The sequence below is a fragment of the Camponotus floridanus genome, unplaced genomic scaffold (genome assembly GCF_003227725.1).
Source record: "Camponotus floridanus strain SB8 unplaced genomic scaffold, Cflo_v7.5 scaffold7, whole genome shotgun sequence".
Lineage (NCBI taxonomy): Eukaryota > Metazoa > Arthropoda > Insecta > Hymenoptera > Formicidae > Camponotus > Camponotus floridanus.
This window is the reverse complement of record NW_020229838.1, coordinates 3,407,079-3,418,930: the sequence shown is the minus strand read 5'-3', so window position 1 is coordinate 3,418,930 and position 11,852 is coordinate 3,407,079. Positions and strand designations below refer to the sequence as shown.

The 11,852-nt window shown below is 35.6% G+C and overlaps 2 protein-coding genes and 1 long non-coding RNA gene across 4 annotated transcripts; 2 read left to right on the top strand and 1 right to left on the bottom strand.

Annotated features, from left to right (window-relative positions):
• Window positions 1-2,597: 2,597 nt before the first annotated feature.
• On the bottom strand, window positions 2,598-7,436 carry LOC112639511. The gene is made up of 4 exons (XR_003123544.1): window positions 7,259-7,436; window positions 6,424-6,649; window positions 4,981-5,410; window positions 2,598-2,774 (listed from the first exon to the last, which is right to left on the bottom strand). It is a non-coding gene; the product is annotated as an uncharacterized LOC112639511 (long non-coding RNA).
• LOC112639510 lies at window positions 5,164-6,661 on the top strand. The gene is made up of 3 exons (XM_025413693.1): window positions 5,164-5,345; window positions 6,298-6,442; window positions 6,526-6,661. Exons 1-3 carry the CDS (start codon window positions 5,213-5,215, stop codon window positions 6,659-6,661), a joined length of 414 nt encoding a protein of 137 aa, XP_025269478.1. The 5' UTR covers window positions 5,164-5,212.
• Window positions 7,395-11,116, top strand: LOC105253116 (S-phase kinase-associated protein 2). 2 transcript variants are annotated; one of them, XM_020028098.2, is made up of 7 exons: window positions 7,477-7,634; window positions 8,608-8,750; window positions 8,833-9,135; window positions 9,202-9,484; window positions 9,564-10,000; window positions 10,077-10,204; window positions 10,303-11,116. In XM_020028098.2, the coding sequence occupies exons 2-7, from the start codon at window positions 8,695-8,697 to the stop codon at window positions 10,650-10,652; spliced, it is 1,557 nt and encodes a 518-aa protein (XP_019883657.1). In that variant the 5' UTR covers window positions 7,477-7,634; window positions 8,608-8,694; the 3' UTR covers window positions 10,653-11,116. The 2 variants fall into 2 exon arrangements, with proteins under 2 accessions (XP_011259232.1, XP_019883657.1); XM_011260930.3 differs by lacking the exon at window positions 8,608-8,750 and having other exon boundaries at window positions 7,395-7,634.
• The last annotated feature ends 736 nt before the right edge of the window (window positions 11,117-11,852 follow it).

The following is an 11,852-nucleotide window of genomic DNA, read 5'->3' as shown; positions in this document are numbered from 1 at the left end:
GTTCGTGTCGTGTTCGCGTCATGCCCGTCACGTCCATGTAGTGCGAAAGATTCTGAAGCGAGGAAGAACGGAACCGCGATGCGAGGGAAGGAGTTTTCATACAGTTTTTTTCCAAAAAAGGAACAAAAATAATGATCACGTCACACATCTCGAACAATACGCATCGCATCCTGTTCCTCTCATCTTCTTCTGCCCGCGAACTCTCTTTGTCGAGTCTTTTTTTCCGCGAGATTCGCGCGATCGACACATATCTTTACGAAAAAGAGAGCGCATTTTTCTCTCTATGAAGGGAAAACAATACATATTATCATGCACGGGCTATTTGTACGCGCAAGATCATCGCCAGATGATCTTCACTTTCAGATGAATATTCAATCTGTCGGAGAATAAAAAAAATGCGGCGACTCGACACGAACAGATTTCGATCGCACTTTTCATATTCTTGTAATCGTAGTCGATATATATATATATATATATATATATATATATATATATATATATATATATATATATATATATCGATCGAAGAGTGGGATAGTAAGAGAAAAAAAAAACTTGCAGAATGTAAATAAGATTTATCTAGTAGCTATAGTGCCTATATCCTAAAAAGAGTAGATCGATAGCGCTCCCTGAATTTTACCCTACTCCCTTCATCTCCCTCCTCCCCCCGCATCTTTCCACACTCGTCCTTCCATCCCTCCAACACAAGACACCCCCTTTTCGCGATCTTGTCTAAAATCGATTTTCCACTTCCCGGGTCCTCGTATTATCGAAGCATTCATCCTCCGCATCCCCTTCTCCCACGTCACACGCTCCCTTCTTCCACGCGTCCCAAGAAAAAAAATTGTTATAAAACGGAAAATGGCCAAAAAATATTTTTTATTTTTCATACCCACTTGTATGTAGGATATATAACGATATATTTTTTTGACACGGTTGAGGAGACATGGAGATTGCGAAGAAAGGGAAGCGGCCGTATCGCATTCTCGAGCTCTCTCTCGACATTTCGTTGGAAATTATTCCGAGAGAGGTATCGGGGAGTGCGATAGCTTCCCTTTCGTTTCTTGCGTTTGGTGCGATATCTTACTGCTTAGTATTAGATGTTTTTGTAAACCGGAGTCGCTCTTCAGTTCAGCGAAAGAGTGAGAGTGAGAGAGAGAGAGAAAGAGAGAGAGAGAGAGAAAAAAAAAGAAAACGGTCAAGGGCTAAAATCCACTTGATAACGAGCTCACGTACAATTTTCTATTATGTTACAGAAAAATATTCAACACGCATGTTTTCCCGTCCTCTTTCTTTTTTCTGTAAAGGAAATTAATCGAGATTCTTTTCAATTTTACCGTAAAATTTGACCGATAAAATGAAATGTTTGCCATGCCACCGGTATCTTCTTCAAGCATATAAAACAAGAGCGATTGTCGAATTCTAAATGTTACTTATCGCAAGTCACATCGTGAGCAGGAGGCGCTAATTTTTCGACGTACTTTTATTCGTATTTAAGTGGCGCGCGTTTTAGCCTAGCGAAACATGTAAATGTTGAGACTGGATATTACGAACGTACAAAAGAACCTTTATTATATCTATAAACTATGTAAAACATGTTGATCGCTCCACGATTCACAATCATCGCGTCCATGAAAAAAAAAAATGCTCGCGTGAGACGAGTTGGTTTCGATTTCCGAGCAACAATTCCTACGACTCGAATTATTTATAAATCTGATTGCGAACAACCAGGCAATGGCGTGATTCGAAGAAAAAGAAAACTTTGTCATTAATCCCTCATGATTGATCATTAAAATGTATATTTTTTAAGTGAAATATTAAAAAAAATTTACTTTATTACATAATCTCCTTGACACATACACATGCACAGGCATCCCTCGATATTGCACTTTATTTTTATTTTCACGATTTATTTAGCGTACGATAAAGCCATTGTTTTGTGATCGAGACGCTCATGTCAGTCGAATTAATCTCAGAGAAATCACGATATATAAGCGATACATAAGCGAGCACGTGAGAAAGAATGTTAAATTTCTTTCGCGATTAATTCTCGGAAGGTCAATATTATCGATAAATAAAATGCAAAACGAAGATAAAAATTAGCCAAAAATAAAATAAAATATATCCTATTGGAATTTGAAAATTTCGCTCTCGAGACTCCGAGAATTAACGTCTCACAATATCTCGTAAAGTTATGTACGATAACTTAGAGAGGTCTTAGCTCAAGACATAGGTAGATTTGTGTAAAATCGTGTCCATGTCGAAAGAATTCGTTAAAAGTAGAATGTAGACGCGAAAGTGAGAAATTTATAATTGGATTAAATTAGGATAATATGTCGGGGCAGATCGACTCGAGAGTGATTTCTGACGCATTTCTATTCCGGCAGGGACAACGTGAATTCGACATGGTCGCGGTTCCAGAGCACACTGACGTGAGAGATGACCGAGAGATCATCAGATTTAATTTCGTACGTACACGCCGTCCTTGCGCGTCGATATTCCAGTCGGCCACAAGCGTATATACGAGTACAAATCCTTAAACTTTCGTGTTAACATCCAGATACGCGGGATGTCTCCTAACGAGCGTAACAAATTTTCGTCGGGAAGGTCATTTCGAGTAAAAGAAGAAGTAAAAGTGAAATGTCGCATTCCTACTCTAAATAGTTCGTGATATCTTTTCCCCGAGATACAGTCGAACCTCTATATTCTTAACTCTTGTCCTTCGTCTGAATGCTCCTACGAATCTTCCCCCGTTTCTTTGCGATTCTGGCTACCTAGAATGAAAATGTGCGCGTGATTAAAAAAAAAAAAATTGACATTTTCACGGACACTCGCATGGACTACATTGGAACAAAAGTGGGGAGGGAATAAGAGTGAGACAGTGAGAGAGTGTATTGAGAATAGTGGGAAGTGTTTGGGCCTCGATGGGCCAAAAATACAGAGGTACGACTATAACTATTCCGAGATATTATATCGATGCTTTTTACACTTTTTATAAGACACTCTGTACATCGGTGAAAACGATCGGGCGGATATATACGATCGACGTATCTCGAACTCTATTCTCGACACATCTATCTATTTTTAATTATTCGAAAGTCCGCAAGTTTAATTTCCTTTACTTTTTCTCTGTCGATCAATTTTAATCATGGAGATAATGATACTCTTTCTTTTTTATATTTTAAATTGATCGCTTCATTTCACGCCAATCATTAGAAAGAATAGAGAGATATCGCCTAGTCTCCCGTCTCTTGCTAAAGATATAAAGATTCGATTATATATCCGACCGATTTCTAGTTATTGATCCATCGAATCGTTTCTTTTCCAAAGGAAATGATACCGATTTATTCTCCTCTTGGAAATGAAGAGTCGCATTTCACTAGCCTCAGTCAACAACGAAAAGCTCCACTGAAAGCTGAAGGATATTTTCGGATCAGTTAAAATCCTATAGAAAAATATTGTAGCTGTGGGGATACTTTCACCGGAATTAAATTGGATACGCAATTTAAATACGGCCAATTATAAGGAACCAAAAATAAGAAGGAATCGGTGAGGGAAGATACCTAATCTTCCTATCCGGAAGAAACACTGCCGATCGCGCAACACGCTTCCCATCGTCCCACGTCGAAACGATCGGGAAGCAAACCATAAAATCCTTCTCCGGTATCCTTGACAAGATCTCAAGTATTTTTCTATAAGGACTCGAGATGCTCTTCGTGATAAAATCGTAAGGAAATTCGTCCTCGATATCAATCAGCAACCAGCGATCGCGTGATAAGAATCTACCTTGTTGACCTTTTTCGATATTTAATTGCAGTTACACAGTTTCGAGATTAACGAGATCCGTTGTTGATAAATCTTGAAACTATTCTATGAGAGAGAGAGAGAGAGAGAGAGAGAGAGAGAGAGAGAGAGAGAGAGAGAGAAAGAGAGAAAGAGAGAGAGAGAAAGATTGAGAGAATGTCATCAGGGTGATCCTCTAATTGCTACGTACTCTTCGATTACGCAACAACCGAGTTATTGTCATATATCAATAGTATGTCCGTAGTAACAGCGACTCATACGTCACCATATAATGATATCGCGAGCTTTCTCGTATCACTATACCATCTCTCATTGCTACCAAGGTGGTGATGCAATCGAGTTCTTAGAACCTTAGTTCTTCGATACTGTACAAAGTACTGAGAAACTTGAGAGAAACGATCGTGATATTTGACGATGTATGTGAATTAACATTATATCAATGGCCGATCTTGGAGAATTTACAAAACGTTACAAAGTTGCGAAGCGAGTTTACTTAGACGTAATTATCGCGTACAAGTTGTACGTAAGGAAACGTAACGACTGTAACGTTCTGTAATCCTACGATAATTGCGAGTCAATACGAGGATGCTGAGAGAAATACTTCTTTTTTGTATCATACGAGAAAACACGAACGACAAGTACAAGAGAGACTGAGAGTATGTGTGTGAGATAAAGAGAGAGCACGTGAGTAAGACCAAAACTTTATCGAGAAAGAGAAAGAGAGGGAGAGAAAGAGATATTTTTGTTTTCTTGTGCGAAAAAGAAAAACATAAAAAACAGTCGCCTTTTCTCTTCTCGAGAACTTTATTCATTGAGACGTAGACGTTTAAAATCGGTAAATAGAGGCATGAGCAGAGATAACGCGCGGATGTTAACAACGATAAGAGGTATTAAGAGAACAGGTATTAAGATCGATAAGAGGAAAACGCGAAAGAGAATCGAAAGATTTGTAATATCGGTGCGTCAGATTTAACCATTATTAGCCACATACTTTACTGGAATATATGAATTATGGAAAAAAAATTGAAAAAAAAATAAAGAGAGAGGCAAGTATGAAAAATCGTTACATTCCTCGAAATCTCCCCGATCTAGAATAGACAAATCTAATTTTCGCTCATTTCCTTTCTTTGCAGAGAATTTTATTTACAGCTGTCAGAAATAGCGCGACAACGTTACCTTGTGCAAAATAATAAGCATGCAACGCGATTCTTCGAGACGAGGACGCTTTGTCACCCACGTTTCCTTATTTCCAACAATGTTATTTCGCAGGCAATATCGATCAAATAGGTGACTCCCATACGTCGCAGCACGCACGTCCTCGACGGCCTTAATCCTAGGCGGAGACACTCAGTCGTGGATCGTCAGGGCGGACAATCGGGGCGGAAGTTTGTCGTCGTATTTTCAAAATATGTCCGACCAACAAACGGATTCGTACGATTCGAGACCAGTAACGTCGAAAAAGGAGAGACCACCCTTCAAGTTGTGTTTCTCGAGAAGCCAACAAACCGGAAGATCCAACACTTGCGTATCGAAAACGAATGGTACGTCTTCATCTCTTGAAGTCGTTGAAGATACGTCAAGTATGCAAAAGTTAAATTGGGAGAATCTGCAATTAGAAAGACATCCGGTGACTTTGTGATATGTTGATTTCAAATAATAATATATGTCAATGACAGAAATTTGCACAACTTTTGAAGCTTTCATATTAAAATTAACAAAAGTTGTTTATTAATAATTAATGAAACATAAAGAAGTTAATTTACAACGAGTCTTCTTAAATAAGATTGCGCAATTTTAATTAATTTATAGAACAAAAAAAGGCGTAAATTAAGTTTAAAAAAGGCGTAAATTTATAGTTTTCGATAATTATATTTTTTTTTATATTATATTTTATTCCTTTTCCTCTGATTAATAATTTCTTTTTTCATATTAAAATTAACGAAAGTTGTTTATTAATAATTAATGAAACCCAACATAAAGAAGTTTTCATTATAAAGTTAATTTACAACGAGTCTTCTTAAATAAGATTGTGCGATTTTAATTAATTTATAGAACAAAAAAGAAAGATACATTTTTAGAAAAAGCATACATTGTCGCGAAGAAGAAACTTTAAATTGATTATACATATTTGCGAATAAGTTTTCTGATTCAATAATTTTTTATATGGTTAAAAAAAAAAAGAGGCGTAAATTAATTTATAGTTTTCGATAATTAAATTTTTCTTTTGATTAATAATTTTCTTTTTTGCGCATGCAACGATATTTAATCTTTATATTCTTTATTTAGTTTGTCCACATATTGTGTACAAAGAGAAAGCTGCTAAAGGAATTGCCCCTTTATATGTAAATTACAAATATATTTATCCGTCACAAAATTCCCTCGAATGATATCTGTTTATATATCTGTAATAAAGTCGCATTTTGCTTTCGATTCCCGTGAATTCTCGTAATACAACCTGAATAAATGCGCACGCGAGGTACAAATAAATTACAGCAAACTTCGTCACGCCGAAATTCTACTCGAGGGAACTCGAGGACGCGCGGAATGCAGACGTAAGCGATACGCTCGAGAGAATCGCTGCGGAAGAGGATAGAAATCCGAGGAATCTTTATCAATTACCACTGTTGACCAGTCACACGTAATTCTTATTTTTTCCGCAATTTAGCACCGTCAATTTCTTCATTATTTGTCGCTCCAACGATGAATTCTGACAATTTCCAGTTATGGTTGGTGGCACGACAAGGGGATACAGCCGAAGGACACGCGATTCAATTTTCATAAAAGAACGTCGGACCTGGTGAGTTTCCAGATGAAAATTTACGCCGAGGATCGAAATTTGAAGGGTCTTAAACAATAAACGGAAGATATAATCAATACTCTTATCAAATATTCATTATGAATTGTCGTGCAATAATTGTAGTTCAGTGATAATAATCTAATAAATCAAAATGTGTACCAATTAATAGTGTAATTTTTAAAGCCAATGAATTACATTGGTTATCATTATATTAGAATTAGACATTTTGATTTTGCATCATTTGTGTCAATAGAATAAAGAGGAACTGAGAAGCAACTTTATAATAAGGACATTGACCAAAATATTACAAAAAAATATTGGATAAATATTTTGCAGTCAGATCTCTGTATTGTTTGTCCTTAGCCATTTATTTCCTCTTCTCTATTTTCTTTTACTATTTCACATTTCATATATATGAAAAATAAAGAATAAAAACCGATAATGTAAAAGATAAAAAAAAAGAAAACATTGTTGAAGTCGGATGAACACACGCTCGAAATGTGCTGAGAAAACAGCTGATGGGAAAACTCGACTGAATTATGGTTAGAACAGGTATTTTTTCCCTTCAAATAAGCGCGCAAATTGATAAAATATCGCGATAAGATATTAATCCCTAACAATAGTAATAATAACAATAATGTTAAATAGTATATTTACCCGGGATAAGTGGACGTAAAGTCGAAAAACCACTGAAGAAAAGAGCGCGAAATCACAACCGTCTCGCGGGCGAGAGCGCGTCTTGTCGCGCATCGCGCAAGCGCGAGCGCGCGTTTTCGCCGCTTCGATAGATCGCTGCGTTCCCGCCGTTTCGCGGCCGACCAATCAGCGGCCGCGACTCGCCGCGCCGGCTCGCCAACCTGCCAGTCGTGTCCCGCTCGTTGCTGCCGGCAGCCGTTAGTGAGCGATCGTCTCGTAGGTGGTTTGCTGGATACAAACTGAGGAAGAGGATGATGAACTCGGCCGTGGTTGAGCACGTGCGACTTCACGAGGAGGCCAGTTTGTCGAAAGCGGAGGAATTCTCGCCGCCCGAGAGGTGAGGGAAATTTTGATCCCCCGAGGTTATATATTTCGATCGATTACTTTATGGTTATCTCTCACACCCTGTTGCTTTTCGAGAGGAAGAGGGGAGGAGGGAGGGAGAAAAAGAAAATCTCAGTACACCCGCGCGTGCTCGCTCGTTCGTTGCCGCAGGTAAAATTGAAAGAGTTTCCTTTCTTTCTTTCGCTCTCTCTCTTTCTCTCTCTCCCTCTTTCTCCTCCAGATGTGCATTCGTATTTTCTTGACCTGAACTGGCCTGACTTTTAAGGGACGCCACAAACGGCATCAAAAAGTACGATCGACCGTTGTTACTTTGTTGTCTTTCCCAGCGAAATACTCGATATAACGATATTATTGGCCGAGAGTTGACGCTAAAGAAAAATTTCCAAGCCTTCAGGTGTCGCAAGTTCCCTCCTGTGTTTTTATCAGTAATCAATTTCAGTTATTCGGGCAAACTTACAGTTCGAGAGAACCAACGATATCCGGGGATCCTGCTGGAGAAATATTTTTAGTTTTCTGATTTTTTTTTTTTTTTTAGTTATCGGTCCTGTGAGATTTGATACCTCGAGCAAACAAAAGTTCTACGAAAATAAAGAAAATAAATAAATAAATAACACGTATTCGATAGATGTGAACTTTGGAGCAAACATTAATCTATGTAGGAAATAATTTTGTTGTTGTTGTTTGTGTTCCTTCTTTGCTCATAATTGTATAAATTATACTATGTTTGTATGTTTATTTGCTGTTTATTATATGGATGTTATTTTTATTAAAAAATGATGGATTCACATATATAAAAAAAAGTACAATTGAGTAAAATAAATTGTGAGAAGTAAATTGAAAGTAATTGAAAGTAAGAGTGAAGATTGAAAGTAATTGATGAATATATCATGTTGTATGATCTTTATCATTAGTACAACTAATATAACTTGCAAAACCCAAGCATTATCTCCTCTTTTCATCTGCAGTGTATTTGTCCAGTTTTTTAAAAGTCTGCTGTGAGAATTTAATATTAGAATTCGGAAAAAAAAGAACTCACAGATATATACATATATATGTATAAAATAATAATGAACAAAGATTCTTCTTTGTCATCACCTTGGTGGAGCAGGTTCATATAATTTATTTCTAATTAATTTATAAATATGGCGAAACGCATATGTTGCACTGAAAAGAATCCTTTGTGTTTGCAGCAAACGATTACGTTTGGATGATGGCTGCAATAACAATCTAAACAGTACTGTCAACAGCGAGTCTCAAAGTAGTACAGGATGGTCATATTCTGGAAATGCCAGTCTCATAGAACCTGAAATCTTAGAGGATATGGGAGTTAGTATGTTGGAAGATGGTATAGTGAACTGTGAAAAAACATCTGGAGACTGCATAATTTTACCAGCAAATTTAATTAATAACAAAAAATTATCAGTAAATGAAATTGATGGCTTTGAATATGAAGAGAAAGTTTATACAACTTCTAGTTTGGAAAATACAGAGAGGTGAGAAAAGGAAATTTATTTTAAATAGTATCTGTTTATTTATTTCTCACTTGGATTATTATTCAGGATACATCAAGAGTCATACGATTTGGATGAGCTAGCTGCTTTTAGTGGTGTAGAAAATGAGTCTGGCTACTCATCAAAGATGGAAGCTGATTATTTTGGGGATTTAAAAGCAAATTTTACTAAAGAGAATGCTTCTGTTGATAAGAATGAGCCAACTTCTTTAGATCATTTTTGTCTGTTTAGGAGAAAAAGAATACCTTCCATCGAAGGGGAAGATAAGTTTAACAAGCTATCGGATGAAATAATTTTGATGATATTAAAGTGGCTACCTAAAAAATGTTTGGTAAGAAAATATTTATATTTTGGAATATTATAGATACAATATGTTTAACTCATAATTGTTATTTATTTCTTACATATAGGTACGTTCCATGTTTGTATGCAAACGTTGGTGCCAGATAGCTCGCGATGAAGCATTATGGACTAGATTAGATTTAAGTAGCAAAGTTTTAAGCGAGGGTACATTAGGTTATATATTGCCTCGAGGGGTACAAATTCTAAGATTAGCACAAGCGGAGATCGCGGATCCCATCTTTTGCGAGGGCAGCGAAGTTCTCAATGACTCGTATATTAGTAAATTACAATATTTGGATCTATCCATGGCAGTTATTTCGCCAACCGGTTTAGCCGCATTATTATCTAAATGTAAATACTTGAAAAAATTATCACTGGAAAATTGCATAATGAACAAAGACTGTTGTAAAGCCATTAGTCAAAACATTGAATTAGAAGTTTTGAATCTTACAATGTGCAAAAATATAAACACTGGATCTATTTTGGATTTAATGAAACTCAACAAGTAAGATTATCTATCTCTGTATACATATGCTTTAAGTTTCAGTCAATTTGTACACATTTGATGAATTATATTTTAGCTTAACTACCCTCAATATGGCATGGTGTTCTTTGGATAACGAGTGTATGACACTACTTTGTAAAACACTGCCATCATCTATTATACGCTTAAATATAGCAGGCTGTAGAAAAACATTGACTGATGATAGTAAGTATATAAATGAATTATGTTATTTAATTATGTTATTTAGTCCCTTTCACTTACATGTATATTTAAAAAAAATATTTTTTTCTTTCTAATTTCAGATGTAAAGGACTTGTCAAGAAGATGTCCTGATATTATAGAATTAGACTTGAGCGATTGTGCTATGCTTACAATCCATACTGTTCATAATTTATTAAATTTTTCAAGACTAGAACATTTATCGTTAAGCCGTTGCTATAGCATTCCGCAATCTGCATACATAAGATTAGCTCACATGCCATGTTTATTATATTTAGATGTTTTCGGCTTGATGTCGGACTCTGTGCTCAAGTCATTACAAGCCAACTGTCGTGAAGTGCCAGAAATTAACAAATATCTTTATAGCTCCGTCGCACGACCAACAGTTGGTATTCGAAGAACCAGTATTTGGGGCCTCCGAGTTAGAGATTGAATTTAAATATAGACAATATTTTTTCATCAATTTGTAATAAATCAAGGGACAGATTTTACCAAAGGGATCCGATCTGTATGTAATACTGTATTTTTTTTACAAACAGACTGAATATTATATTGATAAAATTAACTTTATTGGGGGAAGCGAGGGTATTTTTTCTATTCTTTTTTTAAGTAAAATATGCATAAACATTTAAAGTGTTAATAATGTGTTCTTTTCTAAAAGTTTATAATATTGAATTGTTGCTCAGGTATTTTTAGAAGCTTTGTGTAAATATTTATATTATTTTTACCAGAAGCAGGTGTGTATTTTTAATACTTAAGATATAGAATTATCACGGCTGTGCGAGACCGTCTTATTACAGATAGCTTCTGATCGTGATGTATTAAAGGTTGTCAATAATTATTGTTTTGCTACCGATTTTTATCAGTAAAGATCTCAGAAAACTATTAAATGTAGCTGGATAAATATGTGTAAAAAATATTTTTAATTTACATAATTTAACATTTTCAAATAATTGTAATTTTTTTCTTTTTGATCATAAAAGAGTTTTCAATTCATTTGTACTTTTGCTTTGTTCAAAAAGATGAACACAATATAAGCAATTTTCATCCCTTTTACCTATGTATATCCTTTCATCTAAAATATTTTACGTATAAATTATTTTTTCACGATTACATATTCCGGAAGCATGCAGCGTATTCATGTTGAGATAATCCAACCAATTACAGCGATTTGGTGCTTGAGATTTCTTACTAGATTGACCAATCAGAGAGTTCCGGTTGGATGTCATCCCCTCCTTTCTACATACACGTGCGCGATTGTCACAACAAAAAGCATGTATTAAGCAAATCAGACATAATAACGTAATAAAAAAAAATTTTTTCTGTTTCTATCAGAAGTAAAAGGAACAAATTAGATAAGAATAAGGAATAAGCTTAAATTAAATATATTTATTCTTGCCACTCGAGTGGTAATTTCCGCTTACGTCGCAAATTGAAGCAGTCTATTTTTTATAGTTACGTCTGTGTTCTCATTATTAGATGCACGATAACCACCCAATAAAATTTGCCCACAAATATAAAAAACAATATGGCTATTAGGCTATAAGGTCACATAAAAAATATTGAGAAAAATACGTATCGATCTGAAAATATTGAATATGCGTGTATTAATTATATAAAAAGTTATGAAAAT